Raw genomic sequence first — 23,400 nt, 5'->3', positions numbered from 1 at the left:
TATTTATGGCAAGACTGCAGAGTGACTTTCTGGCCTCTTGCCCCAGCAAACCATTGGCCTACTTCCGCTACATTGATGACATCATGATCATCTGGACCAACACTGAACAAGAATTAATAAAATTCCATGAAAGATTCAATGCATTCCACCCCACCATAAACCTGACATTAAGCTACTCGCATACAGAAATCAACTTTTTGGACACCACCATAAAGATTTCAAATAACTCAATACAGACATCCCTATACCGAAAACTGATTGATCGGCCCACATACCTCAGATGGGACAGTTTCCATCCTAAACACATCAAAAAGTCCATTGTCTACAGCCAGGCCATCAGATACAACCGGATCTGCTCCAGCCCAACAGACAGAGGAACATTTGTACCATCTTAAAAGAACGTTTATAAATCAGGGCTACCATCCCACCTCAATTGATGACCAAATCACCAGAGCCACCAGGATCCCCTGAAATCACCAGAGCCACCAGGATACCCAGAAATCACCAGGATCACCAGAAATCACCAGGATCACCAGAAATCACCAGAGCCACCAGGGCCACCAGGATCACCAGAAATCACCAGAGCCACCAGGATCACCAGAAATCACCAGGGTCACCAGGATCCCCTGAAATCACCAGGATCACCAGAAATCACCAGAACCACCAGGGCCACCAGGATCACCAGAAATCACCAGGGTCACCAGGATCCCCTGGAATCAACTACTCCAATACAAGGAAAAGAAACAGACGTGTGCCTCTAGTGGTGACCTACAATCTGCAATTAGAGGTACTAAGGAAAACCGCAAAAAAAACTCCACCATACCTACACAAAGATGACCGTCTGACCACCCGGACCCTCCGCTTCTGTGTTACAGGCAACCTCCTAACTTGATGAACTTTATAATCAGGAGTGCATTACCCTCTGACACACAAAAAGGAACTTATCCCTGTAATGTAAGGAGTTGTAAGACCTGCTGACATGTACGGACCGCAGACAGGATACATAACCCCAACACACAGCAGGACTATAAGATCCCTGTAATGTAAGGAGCTGTAAGACCTGCTGACATGTACGGACCGCAGACAGGATACATAACCCCAACACGCAGCAGGACTATAAGATCCCTGTAATGTAAGGAGCTGTAAGACCTGCTGACATGTACGGACCGCAGACAGGATACGGATCCCCAAGACACAGCAGGGCTATAAGATCCCTGTAATGTAAGGAGCTGTAAGACCTGCTGACATGTACGGACCGCGGACAGGATACATAACCCCAACACACAGCAGGACTATAAGATCCCTGTAATGTAAGGACCTGTAAGACCTGCTGACATGTACGGACCGCAGGCAGGATACAGATCCCCAACACACAGCAGGACTATAAGATCCCTGTAAGGTAAGGAGCTGTAAGACCTGCTGACATGTACAGACCACGGACAGGATACATAACCCCAACACACAGCAGGACTATAAGATCCCTGTAATATAAGGAGCTGTAAGACCTGCTGACATGTACGGACCGCGGACAGGATACATATATACACACACAGCAGGACTATAAGATCCCTGTAATGTAAGGAGCTGTAAGACCTGCTGACATGTACGGACCGCAGACAGGATACAGATCCCCAACACACAGCAGGACTATAAGATCCCTGTAATGTAAGGAGCTGTAAGACCTGCTGACATGTACGGACCACAGACAGGATACATAACCCCAACACACAGCAGGACTATAAGATCCCTGTAATGTAAGGAGCTGTAAGACCTGCTGACATGTACGGACCGCGTACAGGATACATAACCCCAACACACAGCAGGACTATAAGATCCCTGTAATGTAAGGAGTTGTAAGACCTGCTGACATGTACGGACCACAGACAGGATACATAACCCCAACACAGCAGGACCCCCATCAACAGCAATTCAGGGACCATAAACTTATAACCCCTTATCAGTGTCTAGTTAAAAATGTTTGTGTACCTCTTGTAGCATTTCCTGCCACCTAGTAGATGCTGCAGAATATATTACAATACTGTGGCAAGTGCTGCTATCTAAAGGACGCTGCAGGAATATACTACAGTAGTGTGGGAAGTGTTGCTGTGTCCACCAGATGGCAGCACTTGGCACACTATTGCAATATGTTCCTGCAGTGTCCACTAGATGGCAGCACTTCCCACACTATTGTAGTATATTCCTGCAGCGTGAACTAGATGGCAGCACCTGCCACAGCATTGTAATATATTCTGTAGCGTGCACTAGATGGCAGGAATATACTACAATAAAGTGGCAAGTGCTGCCGTGTCCACTAGATGGCAGCACTTACCACACTACTGTTGTATATTCCTGTAGCCTCCATTAGGTTCCAGTACTTACCACACTATTGTAGTATATTCATGCAGTGTCCACTAAATGGCAGCACTTACCACTACAATAGTGTGCTAAGTGCTGCCATGTAGTAGGCGCTGCAGGAATATACAAAAGTATACAAAAGTAGTGTGGCAAGTACTAGTACATCTAGTGGATGCTGCAGGACTATATTGCAATAGTGTGGAAAGTACTGCCACCTAGTGGACGCGGCAGTAATACATATTGTAATAGTGTGGAAAGTACTTTAACCTAGTGGACGCTGCATAAACATATTACAATACTGTGGCAAGTACTGCCTTGTCCACCAGATGGCAGCACTTGCCACTACAACAGAATATACCACAATAGTGTGGTAAGGGCTGCCATCTAGTGGATGTTTCAGGTATATACTACAATAGTGTGTGAAGCGCAGCAGTGTCCACTAGATGGCAGTGCCTACCACACCATTGTAATATATTGTTGCAGCATCTATTACAGTTACTACTTGTAATATATTCCTGCCATCTAGTGGACGCTGCAGGAATATACTAGAATAGTGTAGGAAGTGCTGCCGTGTCCACTAGATGACAGCACTTACCACACTATTGTAGTATATTCCTACAGCGTCCACTAGATGGCAGCACTTACCACACTATTGTAGTATATTCCTACAGCGTCCACTAGATGGCAGCACTCCCCACACTATTGTAGTATATTCCTGCAGCGTCCACTAGATTACAGTATTTACCACACTATTGTAGTATATTCCTGCAGCGTCAACTAGATGGCAGCACTTACCACACCATTGTAGTATATTCCTACAGCGCCCACTAGATGGCAGCACTCCCCACACTATTGTAGTATATTCCTGCAGCGTCCACTAGATTACAGTATTTACCACACTATTGTAGTATATTCCTGCAGCGTCAACTAGACGGCAGCACTTACCACACCATTGTAGTATATTCCTGCAGTGTTCCCCTAGATAGCAGTAATGAAAACAAAGATCTGGTACCGTGTTAGCCAGTAGAGCAAAATGTGATTGTTCTCAGCAAGAGAAACGACGTAATCTTGTAGATATGATACCTTTTAATGGCTAACAAAAATACATGATGTAATAATAGCGAGCTTTCGTACCAACGCAGGGTACTTCTTCCGGCTTAAATGGATTGGATCTGAAGAGGCATGCATATTTATACACACTTATAACATACATACTTATGACAAGGCACAGATATGGATGTGATTGGTTCGCACTTAAACCAGAAAATTTGTTTTCTGGTTTAAGTGCGAACCAATCACATCCATATCTGTGCCTTGTCATAAGTATGTATGTTATAAGTGTGTATAAATATGCATGCCTCTTCAGATCCAATCCATTTAAGCCGGAAGAAGTACCCTGCGTTGGTACGAAAGCTCGCTATTATTACATCATGTATTTTTGTTAGCCATTAAAAGGTATCATATCTACAAGATTACGTCGTTTCTCTTGCTGAGAACAATCACACCTAGATAGCAGCACTTACCACACTATTGTAGTATATTCCTGCAGTGTTCCCCTAGATGGCAGCACTTACCACACTATTGTAGTATATTCCTACAGTGTCCATTAGATGGCAGTACTTACCACACTATTGTAGTATATTCCTGCAGCGTCCACCAGATGGCAGCACTTAGCATGCTATTGTAGAATATGTCTGCTGCAGACTTCATTTGCTGCGATTAATGACTGTTTAATTATCATTAATGTGAGATTAGACCTCACAGTAGGCAGTCGGGCGGGAAATCGTTTTTCCTCTTTGTTTGGGTTTCTAGAGTCGGCTTTCTGTTAAGTGTAAATTACTAGAACATTCTGTGAGATATCAGACACGTTTATAATTAATATCTCTGCATTAAATGAAGCATTAGGGCTGCAGCCGCAGCGTGACCTACGAATCGGTCATTCTGTATTTTCGTGTTCCTCCAACAGAGATGCAAAAAGGTTTGCAAAAAAATGTAATTGTGACGTTGCAGAAAACATGGTGGCGGTGCGGACTACACCAGCCATTCAGCGGGCTCTGCCATGTACAAAGACCCTTTGACCCTAACTAAGACGGCCACTCGTGTCCGGTCCGAGCTGCGTATACAGATCAGGACATGCAGTGATTTAGTTTATTAGACCGCTGGTCGATGTGCATAGCGTCATGGGCTATAAGGGGTCTGGGCGGTCCGTGATATAACATATGCTCATCTGAATAACGCCTTGGAGTGTCCTTGTCCCTCCGGCAGTGAGCCTCGGTTCACATCGGCATCTCCATTGCACTCTGGCAAAAACATCACTTTTCTTGCTGTTACCCTGTAAGCCAATGGGAGCGGCGTTCTGTTGGATCAGGCCTGTTATGGTGCGGATGGCAGCAGTGTAATAATGCCGCTCATCTCCGGGTTAGATCTCACATCACTGTGCATTGCAATGAATTAATTCTACAGCGACTCCACAACCGATGAAGCATTGAGGAAAGAGCTGGCATACAATAATCGCTCCACCTATTAACTGATGATAGCAGAACGTTATCACATATCATACGTGGTTTACTAAATTTGTCACAAATAATGACAATTCTGGCTCCTGTAAAACAGACTTGAAATGCGCATAATAAATGACCCCCTGTGTTTCTCTTCACACAGCTAAAGAGTTAAAAAATAAAATTCCTGTTTCTTACAGTGCCCATTAGGGGGCGCTCCCAACATATAGAATTATACAGCTTCCATTGAGTATTTAACACATTTAGTGAGCTCCCCCTACTGGGGAAAGGCGGAAGCTGTATTACAAGAGACTCAGAGCTTATTCACATCGGTGTATTTGTGCTGCAGATTTCACATGCAAATTTTACAGGTCAGAAACGTTATCTTTTCTCATTAGGGAGACACCTAGACGGTGAGTGAGGGTACTCAAAAGGCCATTCATGCTCCTCTGAGTAATATGCAAATAAGGAGGATGGAATAATACCTCCACAGTGCCACCTACTGGAAGGCAATAATCCAATTCTCAGTCATTGTTACAAGGCTTGTATAAAGAGTCTAACTTTGGCTTTAATTGGCTGCTGGCTTCCCAGGTAACGTCCCTCCCCTCCCTGATTGCCGGCCCACGGCATTGAATTGGCATATAGTGGGGGCCCGTGGGCCCCCATTCGCTAAGGGGCGGGTCGCAGTTCCGATCCCAAGCGGCACACCGGTGCTCAGACCTATAAAGAGCCCATGTGGTCAAAGGGATGTGAGTATATGGGAAACGAAGAATGAGGAGTCAGTGGGGATGCGGCTGCAGAACTATGTCGCCACCCCTGCTGATTCTATGCCCTGACAGATGCTCTTTAAAGGGCCACTCCGGTGATTTTTTTTATTCCTTTGCTATGCAGCTATCCCACCTTGGTTAATTATTTCTATCTGAAGCTCCCCGCCTCCTTCTCCCCAGATGGTCATGTGATCTCAGGTCTGACCGCCTCTGATCTACTTGGGGTTATGGATTTTTTTTCTATTCAGATGCTCAGTCTGTGTGATGCTCTTATATGGATCTACCACAGATGCTGCCTAGAGGGGTATACAGGCACTCCTATCACAGTTACTGATGATGATCACACGACTCATGTCACACAGGTATAATAGAGGAGATCACAGCTCATCCTTCTGGCCTGTAGCTTGTTTAGGTGAATATAGAAGGTAATGATAATTAAACTGTCCCACTTAGGTCCAAATACACAATTTGAAGCAGGCGTGGTTGTGAGTTCGCGCCCCATGGCTACGCACAGACTGTTTAGATAGTGTTTTGTCTGCTGTCCAGGATTTCTGTGCGCTGCTTCATTTGTCACAACAGGATTGTCATTACATCTTTACAAAAAAAGCAATAAAAACCTGAATTGAAAGCGATTAGGAATCTGTCATAATTATTTGTCGAGTTAATGGGAGGGATTAAACAAAAAGCCACAAAAAGCTGCTTTATCCTGGATACCCCCTTAAAAGAGGAAAAGTCGGCTGTATTCACTTGACTATTTTTTTTATATATACAGGATGTGATACGGCCAGGCATGGAGGCTCTAGTACCCTGTTGTACCTCCTCTAGCTTGGATACAAGATGTGATACGGGGGGGCATGGAGGCTCTAGTACCCTGTTGTACCACCTCTAGCTTGGATACAAGATGTGATACAGGTGGGCATGGAGGCTCTAGTACCCTGTTGTACCGCCTCTAGCTTGGATACAAGATGTGATACAGGTGGGCATGGAGGCTCTAGTACCCTGTTGTACCACCTCTAGCTTGGATACAAGATGTGATACGGGGGGCATGGAGGCTCTAGTACCCTGTTGTACCACCTCTAGCTTGGATACAAGATGTGTACAAGATTTCTTATACTTTACACAAGATGTAACAAGTTGATGCTTGAGAAAGGCCGATATAACGGCCGAAACGCGTCGCAATAAAAAGGAATTACTATATATACCTTCTGAATTCTGCCTGCTACCTTGGATTCAGGGGTGCTTAACCACTAGCACCCCTGCGAAGTAAGTAAACATCCACATCATATACACCTCGTTTGCACTACCTTGCATCATCTGCCATTTTCCAAAGCACCGGAGCGCTGGTTAATTTTCTGTTTTTCACATGGATACAAGATGTGATACAGGTGGGCATGGAGGCTCTAGTACCCTGTTGTACCGCCTCTAGCTTGGATACAAGATGTGATACGGGTGGGCATGGAGGCTCTAGTACCCTGTTGTACCGCCTCTAGCTTGGATACAAGATGTGATACGGGTGGGCATGGAGACTCTAGTACCCTGTTGTACCGCCTCTAGCTTGGATACAAGATGTGATACGGGTGGGCATGGAGGCTCTAGTACCCTGTTGTACCGCCTCTAGCTTGGATACAAGATGTCATACGAGTGGGCATGGAGGCTCTAGTACCCTGTTGTACCGCCTCTAGCTTGGATACAAGATGTGATACGAGTGGGCATGGAGGCTCTAGTACCCTGTTGTACCGCCTCTAGCTTGGATACAAGATGTGATACGGGCAGGCATGGAGGCTCTAGTACCCTGTTGTACTGCCTCTAGCTTGGATACAAGATGTGATACCGGCAGGCATTGAGGCTCTAGTACTCTGTTGTACCGCCTCTAGCTTGGATACAAGATGTGATACAGGCAGGCATTGAGGCTCTAGTACTCTGTTGTACCATCTCTAGCTTGGATACAGGATGTGATACAGGTGGGCATGGAGGCTCTAGTACCCTGTTGTACTGCCTCTAGCTTGGATACAAGATGTGATACCGGCAGGCATTGAGGCTCTAGTACTCTGTTGTACCGCCTCTAGCTTGGATACAAGATGTGATACGGCCAGGCATGGAGGCTCTAGTACCCTGTTGTACCGCCTCTAGCTTGGATACAAGATGTGATACGGGTGGGCATGGAGGCTCTAGTACCCTGTTGTACCGCCTCTAGCTTGGATACAAGATGTGATACGGCCAGGCATGGAGGCTCTAGTACCCTGTTGTACCGCCTCTAGCTTGGATACAAGATGTGATACGGGTGGGCATGGAGGCTCTAGTACCCTGTTGTACCGCCTCTAGCTTGGATACAAGATGTGATACGGGTGGGCATGGAGGCTCTAGTACCCTGTTGTACCGCCTCTAGCTTGGATACAAGATGTGATACGGGTGGGCATGGAGGCTCTAGTACCCTGTTGTACCGCCTCTAGCTTGGATACAAGATGTCATACGAGTGGGCATGGAGGCTCTAGTACCCTGTTGTACCGCCTCTAGCTTGGATACAAGATGTGATACGAGTGGGCATGGAGGCTCTAGTACCCTGTTGTACCGCCTCTAGCTTGGATACAAGATGTGATACGGGCAGGCATGGAGGCTCTAGTACCCTGTTGTACTGCCTCTAGCTTGGATACAAGATGTGATACCGGCAGGCATTGAGGCTCTAGTACTCTGTTGTACCGCCTCTAGCTTGGATACAAGATGTGATACAGGCAGGCATTGAGGCTCTAGTACTCTGTTGTACCATCTCTAGCTTGGATATAGGATGTGATACAGGTGGGCATGGAGGCTCTAGTACCCTGCTGGTAGCTCTGATTGTGATTGGCTTAAGAGCTTCAGTCAATCACAATCAGAGCTACCACCAGCCAGGTTTTTTTAATCCCCGGCTGCTGATAGCTGAGATCTACAGAGCCGGGGACAGCCAGGAGAAGACGCAGCTGAGCCCAGCAGCTGAAGGGAGGTGAGTATGTATTTTTTAAACACTTTTCTGTGTTTTTATGGGAAGGACTTATATTTAAAGCCCTCTCCTGAAAGACATTTCAGGCGTGCCGGCAGCAGGATCCTCCACCGCAGCTGTCATGTGTGACAGCTGCGGTAGGGAATCCTTTATTCCCCGCAGGGATTTAGAATTCCTCTGCTGCATCGGTCACAGATGTGGCAGGTGCAGCAGGGAATTCTTTTTCCTTGTGGGGATGCAGGATACATCTGCCACATGCAGCAGATGTGTTCTGCATCCCCGCGGGTCACGGCAGCGGTGGAGAGGTAAGTTTTTTTTTACTTTTTTTTTTTTAACACTAAAATGTTTCTTTTTCAGGGAAGAGCTTATATGTAAAGGTGGCCGGCAGAGCATTGCATTCCCAATGGTGCACGCATGTCCTATCTTTGCAGGCACGCACTTGCAAAGTACGGACATGTGCACACACCATAGGGAATGCAATGTTGTATATACAAGCGTGTTTTTGTGCGTGCGTATGTATGCACCCTTACCTGTCAGTTAGGGTCTGAGAGGAGGAAAGATACTATCATCTCCTGGATACCAAGAATTACTCAACTGTAGGAGGTCCGAGCAGGTACACAACTAAACTGGAGGCACAAATGCATATTTCTCCTGTTTGAGAACTGCATTGATAAGTACAGTGTTACTTGAATTCTATTCCAGGCAGAGGCGTAACTCGATGCTCCCGGGCCCCAATGCAAAATCTGTAACAGGGCCCCCAACTATAATGCTTTATTCATAGTACTGGGCTCCCTATATGGAGAAGAGAGGTCTTATGGGCCCCCTAAGGCTTCTGGGCCCGGGTGCAACCGCATCCCCTGCATCCTCCCTGATTCCAGGATTTGCTTGTCTTCAGCTGAGAGAATTTGCAATATTTTAAGACTTCACAAAAAGTCTCAGAAATCTTTCATTAAGGTCTTCATGTTATATGTGTTTGTTAATGTTGTTAGCCATTTAGTTGTTCATGACCCTCGGTGACCCTAAAGGCTCCCTCCAGGTTTTTCGGTTTTGCTTCTTTCAGTTGTCTGATATTTATGCCAGCATCAGCTCTCACAGTATCGGGCATCATGTCCGTTGACAGCCGGGTCGTTTGCCATTGATCTGTCCAAGCATTATAGATTTTTCTAGCGACTCGCATTACATGGCCAAAATCCGTGAGCCTGAGCCCGGTCATCCTGGCCTCCAGTAAAACATCCGGCCTTACACGATTCAGGACTTCTCTGTCCAGGTCATACGCAGCAGCATCACAGCTCCAACACATCAATCCTCCTCCTATCAGCTGCCCTTGCAGTCCAGCTCTCACATCCATACATGGCTCTGGGGAATACGGTGGTTTGCACTGTCCTGCGTTTAGTTGCTTTGCCGATATCCCTACTTTTCCAGATTTTGCCCATCTTTAGCATCGTGCTTCGCCCCAGTGCTATCCTGCGTTTTATCTCATGCTTAGATTCTCCATCCTGGACAATTTTTGAGCCAAGGAAGATGAAGTCTCACCTGCATTCTACGGCCTCGTTGTTGGTTTTGATTTGAATTTGGCCATTTTTGCAGTTGTCATAATTATTGTCTTCTTTAAATTCACGTATAGACGCCCATTTTTGCCCATTTTTTCACTTTCAGTTTTAATTCTATCTATCGGCTGCTTCAGACAAGATATTTCTGCAAATTGTGATTGTTGGTAAATTGGTGACTGTTGTGGCAGATAAAGTCACTGAAAAACAGGTTACCGCTGCAGCCAACAAGAGGCTGCAGTGCCATATTTCTGAACTGCTGGCATCACGGCGCTCAGGGTTTGAGCGCTAATGCCAGGAGAACAAGTGGTGACACTGCAGTGGTCCTGATTCCCAGTGACATCATTTGTCACGGCAATCACTGGGACCACAGCGGGGCTGCAGCGCTGGATCAGGCACCGCAGAGGGATAAGTATAGTTCACTTCATTATTTTAATACAGGGGGTCCTATTGAAGCAGCATTGTCCAGTAACCATAGAACCCCTGAGATGAAATTCTCTTCAGGACGCCACTGGTGAAATATATTTTTTCTTTACTCACAGACAAAGCTTTTGACCGCACACAAACAAAAACCAGTTACATGAAATAGACCTAATTCTGCTAGTTAGTAAATAATTGTACTACTGTCTCATGTAATAAACTATCCTACCCAAAGTAATGGGTCGCCTGAGTAATGGCCCCTTTACATGGAACGATTATCGTTCAGAACCGTCCCGTGTGAATTCATACAGCAACTGAACAAGAATCGTTGGGTCATTCAGTATAGAAAACCGAACAACGTATCCTTCAGTGTAAACAGCAGTTGTTCACTTTTGAATGACGGTCTGCTTACTGTGAGTGAAGAACACTCCCGGCCGCTCCGTCTCCATCCTGGCAGAGCTGTGAACGATGCCAACAATACTCGCTCCTGTGTAACAGCGCAGTATAGAGCATCACAGGGACGGACTGCTGGGCTTTGTTTGCCTGACAGCTCGTCCCGTGTAAATGGACCATAAGAATCACAAGTAGTATTTATTTCCATATGTTATACTTGTGCGGCTCCTTTGGCTCTAATGACATCTGATACTTTCTGTGGAACACTTTCTACTAATGTCTCATACACTTCAGCTGGTATTTCTCTTCATTCATCCTGCAAATGTCTGGTGGGTTTTCTCACTGATCAAAATACACTTGTCCTAATAAGCCAACACAAGTTCTAAAGTGTAACGTTGTTTTCCTGCAGAACGAACAGAACTTGTCCTGAATTGTAGGGATGTTAAAGTTACCCCATACCTTTTTTTCTTTCTTTGTAACGGGGATGCATCAAGCTATCAATAGCAAGGCAGCACGGTTAAGTCAGCAGCTCATGAATCAGCATGACTCTTCTGGCCAGAGGACTCCTCTCTGCATATGGCGTAAAATGACTTTGAAACCTAATTGTGCATCTATATGTGCAACCCCCTTTGATAATGGTTTTATATTTTTGTTGGCTGTATCTACAGTATGTTGATAAGAATATTGGTAACCCAACCAATCCTGTGCTGTCAGGTGAAGGGGAGATGCAAATCAAATGTGTGAGTATTAGGCATAAAGGGGAGGATCACACAGGCATATCCCAGTACAGAAACCATCAGATGCCACGAGGTGTAGAGCTGACAACGGGGTCTGGTGCTGAGATGTCCCCAACCAATCAGTATGGGACATCACAGCGCTTTTGGATCTTCCAAAGACAATGTTATTTGGATATGGAAGCCATCTGGTCTGCGCACCGTGCAGCCACATTCAGTGACAGAATGTGGACCATGCAGCCTTGAACGAGCTGTGAAGGCATCACACACATCATCTGCCACAACACTTGCTCAAGAAGTCTCACAGGCCATCGGGACATCCATTAGCACCAGAATCTTCCATAGGGAACTGCATGCGAAGGGTTACAATGGATGAATGGCTGCACACAAGCCCAACATTACAGCAGTGAATGCATAGAGGCGCATACGATGGTACTCGGAGCATCATTCTAGGACTCTAAATGAGTGGAAACAAGTGTGGTAGACAAATGAATCACAGTCCACCATCTTCTGATTAGCACTTGGGTATGGTAGTTGCCTGGAGAGCGGTTCTACAAGACTGCATCATCCCAACAGTGAAGTTTGGAGAAGGTTTTCTTGTGGTGTGTAGGGGGGGGGGGTATCTGCAGGGAAAGACTAGGGCCATTGGTAATAGTGAAGTCAACCCTCAACAACAATTGGCACAGAGACATTCTGGACAATATGGCATCACCTACCATGTGGCAATACTTTGGTACAGCTCCATGCCACTACCAACATGCCTGAGCACCATGTCATACAGCACGGAGTGTTGAGTCTTGGTTTGAGGAGCAGAATGTCTGCAAACTTTATTGGCCAGCCCAAAGTCTGGATCTCAATCCCATCTAGCTTCTTTGGGATCAACTAGAATGCTGTATCCATACATGCCCAACATGCCCATCATTCCCACATCACTATCTGAACTTCTCCTCAAGGAATGAAGGCAAATCTTTCCACATGTCTATGGGAATTTGGTGGAACGCGGCCTACGAGGGTTACTGCAGTCATTGAGGCCAAAGGCGGCCCAACACGGAACTGAAAAAAGTGACTAAAATTGAATTTCATCATCTTCTATGTGCGTCCCAATACTTTGGTCTGGACAGTTTATATGGCTCAATAAAGGCCTCCTAGGCCAAAACATTGACCTCAGCACATGGTTAGATGATAAAGTTGTACGTTATATTCTGGCGCCTTGGAGTTGTGAGATTTATTGGAGGTATGATTCTGCTTACATTAACAGCAAATGGATAAAGGACACAGACCTGGATCAGACCAAATGTTAAAGTCTAAATAAATGGTCCCAGAATGTTTGCTGTCCACCCATGATTTATTTCTGTGTTTTGTACTTTTTTAATGGAAGGATTAACCTCGCACATACAAAAATAGAAAAAAAGGCCCACATGTTCAGCTGTGTGGACCTACAGATAGCACAAAAAGGAAGAAAAGCTTACAACCCGAAATCAAACAATGCAAGGACAAGCCGATGGTGCCACATCACCATGTGAACGGTCAGTGGGTTAGTGTAGACGCGTTTCAGTCCAGTGCTAAGCTGCATACTTGGATGGAATGACAAATACTGGTGACATCATGGGGGATCAGAATTAGCAAGAACCAAGGCCATATGGGCAGTGGCCCCTTGACTGACTGTATCATGGTATACCTCCTTAATGTTGAGTTGTCATCAGACCCGCTTAAGTAAGAAGAAACACATTTCTGGAGCAATACATTCTGGACAAAGGTAATGTAAAAAAATAGCAGAAAAATAAGTCCATGGTTTTAGCGAGACGTCGTTGTGCCTTCTTCTGCAGCGTCCAGACATGGAGAGAGTCTGCAGATGAAAAAAAAGAGAGAAAAAGCTTGTCCTTTCCTGCATACGTTCTCGCTTCACGATGGGGTCAGGCCTGGGCTCGTCATCTCTGTGGTCGGACTGGCAAGACATTCACTGGATTTGAGGCTTGTGAGGGACTTGTAACTTGCAACGGAGGTGAGGGATCCACAGAGGCCAAGTAATGAAGGCGTTTCTTCTTTGCCTGACCAAACACAAAGTACATATGTTACGTATGTCCTACATCAGAGTCCCCGCTCCTCTCAGAGCCCAAGACTCATGTTGGAGACATCCTGCACTCATTTCAAACAACTTTTTTATGTCTCCAAATAACCTTTATTACAAATCCACCGTTTTATCCATATCTGTGTCTCCATGATAACAGACTACAAAGACATTTCTCCCTTCCATCGTCCCCTATGTGAGCAAGAAGAAGGCAGATGGGAGGCATGACTGAACGATCCGACCGCACACAGGCTTCATACAGATATTTAAAAAAATTTCCATGACTTTTCCATTACAAAATCTTGATTTTCAATGACATTCGCGGAACTTGAAGCACCTGCAGTCTAAGGGGGTTACTGGTTTATATACAAAAATAATAAGAGACGCGCCTGCGAGGTCAAGCTATTGACAGTTAAATATATAGATTTGTTTAGTAAAAAATCCACAACCACGGTATATACACTTTGAAACCAAGTTTTACAAGGGACACTAAAAAAAATCTGTAATGTTTAACCCCTTAGTGACAAGCCTGTTTGCGCCTTAATGACCCGGCCAAGTTTTGGAAATCTGCCGTGTGTCACTTTAACATAGAATAACTCCATAAAGGTTCTGCATATCCAAGTGATTCTGACATTGTTTGTTTGCCACATGTTGTACTTCATTTAGGTGGTAAAAATAGACTGATAGATTATGTATATTTATTAAAAGTGCCAAAATAGGGAAAATTTTGAAACATTTTTCACATTTTCAACTGTGATATCTCCAAAATGTCAAACAGACTGAACAAATTTTTGATAAGATATATATTGTCATCTGTTTGCTTTATTCTGAAAGCACTTTGGAAAAACTCACCTGTAGAGCCCTTGATCGGCCAAAATGACAGAGAACCCCACAAATAACCCCATTGTGAAAACTAGACCCCTTAACGCATTCATATAGGGGTGTGCTGTGTATTTTGACCCCACAGTTTGTGAATGAATCGAAGCAAAGCAGAAGGAAAAAATTGTGATTTTTATTTTTTTAGCAATTATGTAATTTTAAAAACTGTTTTTTTTGTCCAGCACACACATCTTTCACCCTAAAATGGATCCCCTTGTTTGTCCCGTGTTCAGAGACATACCCATTGTGGCCCTAATCTTCTGTCTGGATACACAACGGGGCCCATACCGAATGGAGCATCAAACTTTAACTGCCTTTTAACTTTTACGTGATCGTCATTATCCATTGGATAATGGCAATCACATGACCGGGGAGCGCTCACTGCGGCCCTCGGTCACTGCTCCAAGCTCTCAGCTACCTTTAGTAGCCAGGAGCAAGGAGATTTTAAATTTCTCAGGCCCTCCCCAACTTCTGCGCTTGCGTCTGCCATTTTGGCGACGGGCGCATGCACCAAAGCTGGGGAGAGGTCTGTGGATAAGGATCCCGTCGGGGGACGATTCTCATTTTTTTGGCAATCGTGTCATTTTAAAAACAGGTTGTTTTGTCCAGCACACATATAAATGAAGACTTTCACCCTAAAATGGATCCCCCTGTTGGTCCTGCATTCAGAAACATCCCCATTGTGGCCCTAATCTTATGTCTGGCTGCACAACGGGGCCCAACCCAAAAGGAGCATTAAACTTCAACTGTTTTTTACATTTTACATGATCCCCATTATCCACTAATTGGTAGCCCTAACACTACCAATGCGCTATGAGTGATTAGTTAGTCTAAAGAGGACAGTGGTCATCTTGGCTACCCAAAAATGGGACCCTGAAGTGGCGAAAGTGAACAACACATGACAAAATCAACTACAGGATATATACCCCTCCACCCTCCGGTCTCGGCACAAAATGTCATCCCAAAACTGGAGGCTTGCTTTAATTTTGGACACTAAAGTACAGAGACCGCGCAATTTAAGAGTTTTCCTGCATGAAAAGTTCAACTTACCAATGGGCCTGCGACGGCGGGAGGATTAGATCTACTTTAAAGCTGGCAGAAGGTTGAGTGGAGTTTGGGGAGAGTTTGTGGGTCATATGAAGCAGTGGGAAAAAAACTAAAGTCTGCACATCCAACAAGTAGCTGCACACGCCAGCGGGCATGTAGCAAGTATACAATGACCTGCGTACTTGCTGCATGCCACCAATCCCCGTTCACCATCTTGGCATGTACAGCCGTGTAATACGCACCCCGATAGTGTATGCTGCAATTTTTTTCATGCATTTGAGTAGCCGACTACAAATCAATGGGCTATCGGCATCACATATTGTGCACGGGAAAACTGCACACATGATGCGCATTGACAGTACACCCGTGTGAGACTGGCCTGAAGGTGCACAATACGCTATGGCTATCTGTCCCAGCTGGTTCAGTGATAGTATATAGCTAGGTGTTCAGCTTCCCCATTCACTTGGAGGTTTTTTAGCCCAAAGAGCGGTGTCTGCTAGGTACCTACCTCTTAGGGTTTGCCTTGACGTGGCGGATGGGCCCATATGAATTTGATCAAATTGTGTGCTAGGAAGCTTGCATTTATATGCAGTTAGTATAAACAACAGTTGTGTATTTTTATGCAGATATTAAGGCAGGGCCTGATTTGCATGCGGGTTTCCGTAGCGGATTCAGTCTCTGACTGCGGCTAGCAACCCGACGTACGTGTTTCTTCTGTACTGTGGATGACCGCAGCGGCTCACCATCGGTCATGCGCAGTAGATATTTTTTTTTAATCTTTGTTTTTCCCGCACCGTTGCTAGACGATAACGCAGGTACCCGCAGATTATCGGCAATATTAATTGTGGGTGGACCACGTGTTGGATGGCTTCTATTAACTAAAAAAAAGTCAAAATAAGTTTTAAAAAGTTTTATTAATTATTATTTTTAAAAAAAGTAATAAAAGTTTACCCCCGCCCTTTTATTTATAATAAAATCTAAATAATAAAACCAAAAAACATATTTGGTATCGCTGCATCTGTAAAAGTCCGACCTATCAAAGTACTGCATTTACCCTGCACAGCGAAAGTCGTCAGAAAAAAATAAAATAAAGAACGCCAGAATTGCGTGTTTTTATTGGTCACAGCGTCTCCTTGAAAAAATGTAATTAAAAGTGATCAAAAAGTCGTATGTATTCCAATATACAAACAGAAACTACAGGATGTCCCACAGAAAAAAATGAGCCCTCGCACAATTATCTCGATGGAAAAATGAAAAAGTTATGACTGTCAGAAAATGGCAGCAGAAATGTAAAAAAGTTGAAAGAAAAAAAAATTAAGAAATTAAATATCTTTGAAAAAAATAAAAGTTGTACAGCAAAAAAACTATATAAATTTGGTATCGTAGTTATTTTACTGACCTATAGCATAAAGTAATCAGGCCATTTTTGTTGCAGAGTGTACGCTGTAGAAGCAAGACGCACCTAAAGATGGCGTAATTTAGGTTTTTTTCCATTTCACTCCACTTAAAATTTTTTTAAAGTTTTTCAGTACATTACTAGTACATTAAATAGTACCACTGAAAAATACAACTTGTCCCGCAAAAAACAAGCCTTAGACATCTACGTTGATAATTAAATAAATTAATAGGTAATTGCTGAGCCACTTGCCATAATTATGGGATGTATTAAGAGAAGCATAGAGTCTAGATCACGTGAGGTCATTATCCCCCCCCCCCCCCCCCCTACTCTTCCTTAGTCAGACCTCATCTGGAGTACGGTGTCCAGTTCTGGGCACCCCACTTTAAAAATAGACAAACTGGACCAAGTTCAGAGAAGAGTTACCAAGATGGTGAGCGGTCTGCAAATCATGTCCTATGAGGTACGGGTAAAGGATCTGGGAATGTTGAGCTTGCAGAAGAGAAGGCTGAGAGGAGACTTAATAGCTGTCTACAAATATCTGAAGGGCTGTCACAGTGCAGAGGGATCAGCCCTATTCTCATCTGCACAAGGAAAGACTAGAAGCAATGGGATGAAACTGAAAGGGAGGAGACACAGATTAGATATTAGACAGTGAGGGGGATCAATGAGTGGAACAGGTTACCACAGGAGGTGGGGAGTTCTGCTTCAATGGAAGTGTTGAAACAAAGGTTGGACAGACATCTGTCTGGGATAATTTAGTGATCCTGCACTGAGCAGGGGGTTGGACCCGATGACCCTGGAGGTCCCTCGAACTCTACTATTCTATGAGAATTATGATTTTTTAAAAGGGGTAAGGAAAAACTAAAAATTATATTGTTACAGAACTAGGTGTGAAAATCAATGTGAAACCCTGTAGGATTCCAGAAGCCCAGCGTGCGTCCGTCTCCAAAGAAACAAACACCATGCTAGAATTAGGGGTGATTGAGGAATCACACAGTAGGTGGTCGAGCCTGATAGTACTGGTCCCAATACTGGATGGTACCATCAGTTTTTGTGATGACTTTAGGAAATTGAATGCGGTATCTAAATTTGACGCGTACCCTATGCCCCGGATAGACAAACTTATTGAGAGACTTAGTATGTAGTACAGCCCGATATAATATGAAACTAGATTTGACAGAAAGTTACTGGCAGATCCCTATGACTGATACAGCAAAGGAAAAGACAGCCTTTTCTCCTTTCAGTACAAAAATATGACTTTTGGACTACAGGGGCGCCCTAGCAATGTTTCAGAGATTAATGGCCAGAATATGGAGACCACACCGAAATTATTCTTCCATTAATTTGGATGATATAGTCATCTTTAGCTCGGACTGGATGACACACCTGACTGACATACAGGCAGTTGTTGATGACTTGTGCGCGGCTGGTCTGACAGCCAATCCAAAAAAACGTCACATTGGATTGAAGGAGGCTAAATACTTGGGTTACCTCATCGGGAGAGGCCTTGTGAAGCCTTAAAATGAGAGAATTTAAGCAATCCAGAAATGGCCCCGTCCTACTACCAAGAACCTTCTTTGGAATTACTGGATATTATCAACAGTTTATTCCAAATTTTTCGGTTCTAGCAGTCCCTTTCACTGAAATGACAAAAGGGATAGATTCCAGGCTAATAAAATAGTCTGGAGGCCAAAACTGCTTTTCAGACCCTGAAGCCTGCACTATGTTCTAAACTGTTATTGATGACCCTAGATTTCAGAAAAAACTGTTGTTTGTAGTGCAAAAGGATGCCTCCAGCCCCGGACTGGGAGTAGCCTTATCCCAGGTCACTGATACAGTGGTGTAGGAAGGAGGGTGTGGCAGGTGCGGGCTGCCCCGGGTGCCATCACTGAGGGGGTGACAGCTCAGCTGTGGTCCTGCCCACCTCTATACCCCTGCCCTCCCCCTCCTGATAAAGGCTAAGTTCTCCTATCAGCTCGGGGTGCACGATTCTTTGCCTCCGGCCACTGGGGATGGCTGTGGTAGAACCGCCTGCGGAAGTCTGCGGCTTCCTCACACCACATGTACGTAGTGCTGGGAGCCAAACATGGAGGAGAAGTAGCTGCTCTCCCTCCCCGCCGTCTCTGTCTCGGGTCTTTCATTTCCATAAAGAGCCTGATCTCACCTCAACCACTTCCTCCAGCAAAAATGGGGGGCGCACTGCTCTCCGGCTGTTCTCCCTTTCCAAGACACCCCCCTAAGTGACAGTCACCAAAAGGGGCGGAGTTCAGGATTAAAGAGACAGACGTGCTGACAGTGAGAGGAGAGATGAGTGCGTGTAGAGTGTGAGCTCTGTGGCCAGGTCACATGAGGCTGTAGTGTAGAAGAGGAACCATAATGCTGCACATACAGGCGATGGTCATGGATCAGCCGCTATAGTCAGTGCCTGCCACACTGTGGTAGCAAAGTTCTACAAAGACAATCACTTCCATCATTCAGAGGTCATGACGACCCACTTATAACATCAGCATATGTGAATATTGTCATGCACTTACAGATTTCAGTAGTGGCTGTGTAGATTGTCAGCTCTTGTGGTCCGGACTATATGTATGAGGTTCAGTATGCCCCGTGCCTCACCAACAGGCGAGGGTGTAAGGATGTGTATTGTTATCACTGCAGTGGGATTATGGGATGTCCTCCTCATTGTACAAATATCTACTGATGAGTTGCTCCTCAGCATGAAGTCTCCAGGCTCCCTCCCCCACCCCACCTCCGACATCTGGAAATCAGGTGTAATGGAAGAAGCACTGGAGGAGCTCTTGGGCCCCAAGGAAGAGGAGGAGGTGGGGGGGGGTGAATAAACCAGAAGATTACACTTGCAGCTGTAAGTATTTTGTTTTTCCTTCAATTTCAAAACTGGGGAGGGGGGTGCCGAAAAAAGATTCCGCATTGGGTACCACCTGACATTGCTACGCCACAGCACTGATGGAGAAGAGCATCTGCGGTTATATGTAAGCCAGACACTAAAACACAAGAAAAATTACACAATTGTTGAGAAAGAGCGCCTGTCTATTAAATGGGATCTTAAAGGAGATGTCCCGCGCCGAAACGGGTTTTTTTTTTTTTAACCCCCCCCCCCCGTTCGGCGCGAGACAACCCCGATGCAGGGGTTAAAAAAACCACCCGCACAGCGCTTACCTGAATCCCGGCGGTCCGGCGTCTTCATACTCACCTGCTGAAGATGGCCGCCGGGATCCTCCGTCTTCGTGGACCGCAGCTCTTCTGTGCGGTCCACTGCCGATTCCAGCCTCCTGATTGGCTGGAATCGGCACGTGACGGGGCGGAGCTACACGGAGCCGCTCTCTGGCACAAGCGGCTCCATAGAAGACTGCTGAAGACCCGGACTGCGCAAGCGCGGCTAATTTGGCCATCGGAGGCCAAAAATTAGTCGGCACCATGGAGACGAGGACGCTAGCAACGGAGCAGGTAAGTATAAAACTTTTTATAACTTCTGTATGGCTCATAATTAATGCACAATGTATATTACAAAGTGCATTATTAGGGCCATACAGAAGTGTATAGACCCACTTGCTTTCGCGGGACATCTCCTTTAAGACCTGGAAGTATTATGCAGATTTACGCTGTAATGGACCACGTGCCCCTAAAATAGACACCCCAAAATAAAGAACAGAATAGCCGGGAGACACGGGGTTTTTTGGCTCTCAGACCTTATCATTTGCTCAGTGCCATGAGCAGAAAGGGGGAAATGTGACAGGATGATAGGAGTTGTAGTGGATTGCAGGTATATGTTGTCCAGACTCCTGTCATTCCGTGAAGCAGCAGGAAGCAGCTGCCCACCCCGGCGATCCCCAGCTAATTCCCTCACAACAGGTTAATATTCATTCTCAATGACAAGATTGTAAATTTGAGAAATGACTTACCTCCACTTAAGCGGGAGCCGTCATGTTTTCCATTTCCATCCTGAGAATGTCCAGGGTCAAACGAAATCTGAGATAGGCTGGCATCGGCGGACAGGTGCCCAAAGCGATGGAACGTTTTACTTAAAGAAAAGAGTGTGGTGAAATGTTTAATCTGAGGCCCTGACTGTGCAAATACAACATATCATACAAAGAGCGTAGCCCCCCTTATGGAATCAATCAGCAGAGTTTAATTACCGCAGAACTGCCATTCACAATTACCAGACGCCTGAAAAGCAGATCCCCCCCCCCCCTGTACCCCATATTTGTAAGAGACTTGTCATGCGACAAACTTTCAGAGCCTTGAATTTTTTTTCCATTCAAACCCCGACCATAAGAACAGGTCCGACCCCCATGATGAAAGCCATTATATACAGTGCCAGTCTAGTCCGTGCCCTCATGTAGCCATAGACAGAAAAGCTACAATTCTGTCTGCATTGCGCAATATAAGGTGTTAAAGATGAACCTATGGAGCTTCCGATGCAGTTCCTGGAGTAATAGAAATACCGCATATCTACAGCTAGCTCCCCCTATTGGTGTTTGGGAGCACTGCTTGCTCAGCTGGGAGTCAGGAAGATCTCAGGAGACCCCCAGACTATCCAAGACAGTAGGAAAGTATTACATGTTGGGTGACAGCCAGTGGCGTACACAGAAGAGATGGGGCCCCATAGCAAAAACTTAAATAGGCCCCCCCTTATGGTGTCTGATTTTGCCACCCAGGACAGGAGGGCCTGGTATTTGTTTGCTGTTCCATGCCCCTTTAGGCCAATTCTCCACCTACCTATTCGCTAACAATGCAGTTCCTCTTTGGAAGAAGATCCTGCTTATGCCCTCATTACACAGTAGCAAAAGGGATAGTGCCATCAAAGCTGGGCCCCCTCTCTCCAAGGGCCCCATAGCAGTCACATGGTCTTCCTCTATGCTACGTACGCCCTTAGTGACATCCCTGTAGGTTCTGTAATGGTAGCCATACTGGTCACCACCCAGATTTTGCCATGTGTAAATGGTTATAAGGATACTGTAGGGAGCAGACTGACACCTATGTTAAGCGATCGGGAAGGGTGTATGGAGGAGGCTTAGGAGTGATTCCACTCCATACCCAGAGACCATCAGCTGTCAATTGGATGGGAGGTAGCTCTGATCATGGCAGTTAACTATTTAGATGCTGCAGTCAATACTGACCTTGTGTCTAATAGCCAGCCAGAGAGAGCCCCATCATTGTCCCATATCTCCCCCTAGGGCAGTGATGGCGAACCTTTTAGAGACCGAGTGCCCAATTTGCAACCCAACACCGACTTATTTATTGCAAAGTGCCAATACGGCAATGTAATCAGAAGGGCGGTTTCAGAGGAGTTTGAATGGCCTGATTAAAAAAAAAAACCGGTTCATGCGCAACTATGCTCTGTAGTGGCGGGCATAATTGCACATATGGCCGTCTGTTTTAACCCTTAGGGGTAGTTTTTAGGCGAACATGGTTTTCCCCCTTATGCTGCTGTAATATTCACAGCCGTATAACGGGACAAAAAAAATAAAATAAAGCCAATGGATTTCAGTGGTTTTGTTTTAACTAGTTCTTTACTTGCCCTTTAATACTATGGCCGAGAAAAGATTAGCCCTGCTCTGTAGTAAACACATTGTGCGGGGAAGATCGGGCAACACCTATTTTCCCACAGTTTTTTTCCAACTCCTGCGCTCTGTTGCAGAGTGTGAATGACCAGCAAAGGGGAAGAAATTGCCCTCATTCAGGCACAACTGCGCCCCGTGCTGGTGAGTGTAGTTGCGCATACGGCCATCTGTTTTCACCCTAAATGGCCTACTCTGGTCTTCAGCTTAGTTATGTAGGCAGAGATAAGGTAGGCTTAGCGCTCACACCCACTTGCGTTTTTTAATGCTGCGATATCACTGTGTTTTTTTAACGCGATTGTCAATGGGACTTTCTAATGTTAAAAACGCATCGCACTAAAATCGCAGAGCACAAACTTGGGATGTGTTTTTAACATTAGAAAGTCCCATTGACAATCGCGTTAAAAAAACACAGTGATATCGCAGCATTAAAAAAAAACACAAGTGGGTGTGAGCCGTCATTGAAAGGGGTGAACTGTGCAACAAAGACAGCGATAAAATTGACAGGTCGCGGATTAAATTCCGCACCACAAGTAAGTATACACACAAGTCACAGCAGCACCACGTTATAAGAGGTATTCTCCAAGATACGTACTTGTCTTGCAAGCCCCAATCCGGACCCGGACACCTGGGATCTGCTATTCCAAATTCCAAAAATCCACCAGGAGAGGCAGCAAGTAAATGGGATCCTTCACCCAGAAAGCATACAGAGTCTGGTTAAAATAACCTCCCAATCTTTA

The 23,400-nt window shown here is 45.3% G+C and overlaps 1 protein-coding gene across 5 annotated transcripts in view; it reads right to left on the bottom strand.

Annotated features, from left to right (window-relative positions):
* Positions 1–13,014: 13,014 nt before the first annotated feature.
* RUNDC3B (RUN domain containing 3B) overlaps positions 13,015–23,400 on the bottom strand; it is a 289,933-nt gene continuing 279,547 nt past the window's right edge. For all 5 annotated transcript variants that reach the window (XM_066585392.1, XM_066585394.1, XM_066585396.1 and 2 more), the window contains 2 exons: positions 21,002–21,120; positions 13,015–13,736 (listed from right to left, as the gene is read on the bottom strand). In XM_066585392.1, the coding sequence (XP_066441489.1) occupies positions 13,591–13,736; positions 21,002–21,120 (265 nt within the window). In that variant the 3' untranslated portion in view covers positions 13,015–13,590. The remainder of the gene's footprint in view (positions 13,737–21,001; positions 21,121–23,400) is intronic.

The sequence above is a fragment of the Eleutherodactylus coqui genome, chromosome 12 (genome assembly GCF_035609145.1).
Source record: "Eleutherodactylus coqui strain aEleCoq1 chromosome 12, aEleCoq1.hap1, whole genome shotgun sequence".
NCBI lineage: Eukaryota > Metazoa > Chordata > Amphibia > Anura > Eleutherodactylidae > Eleutherodactylus > Eleutherodactylus coqui.
Note: the sequence above shows the minus strand (reverse complement) of the source record. Positions and strands in the feature narration are given on the sequence as shown.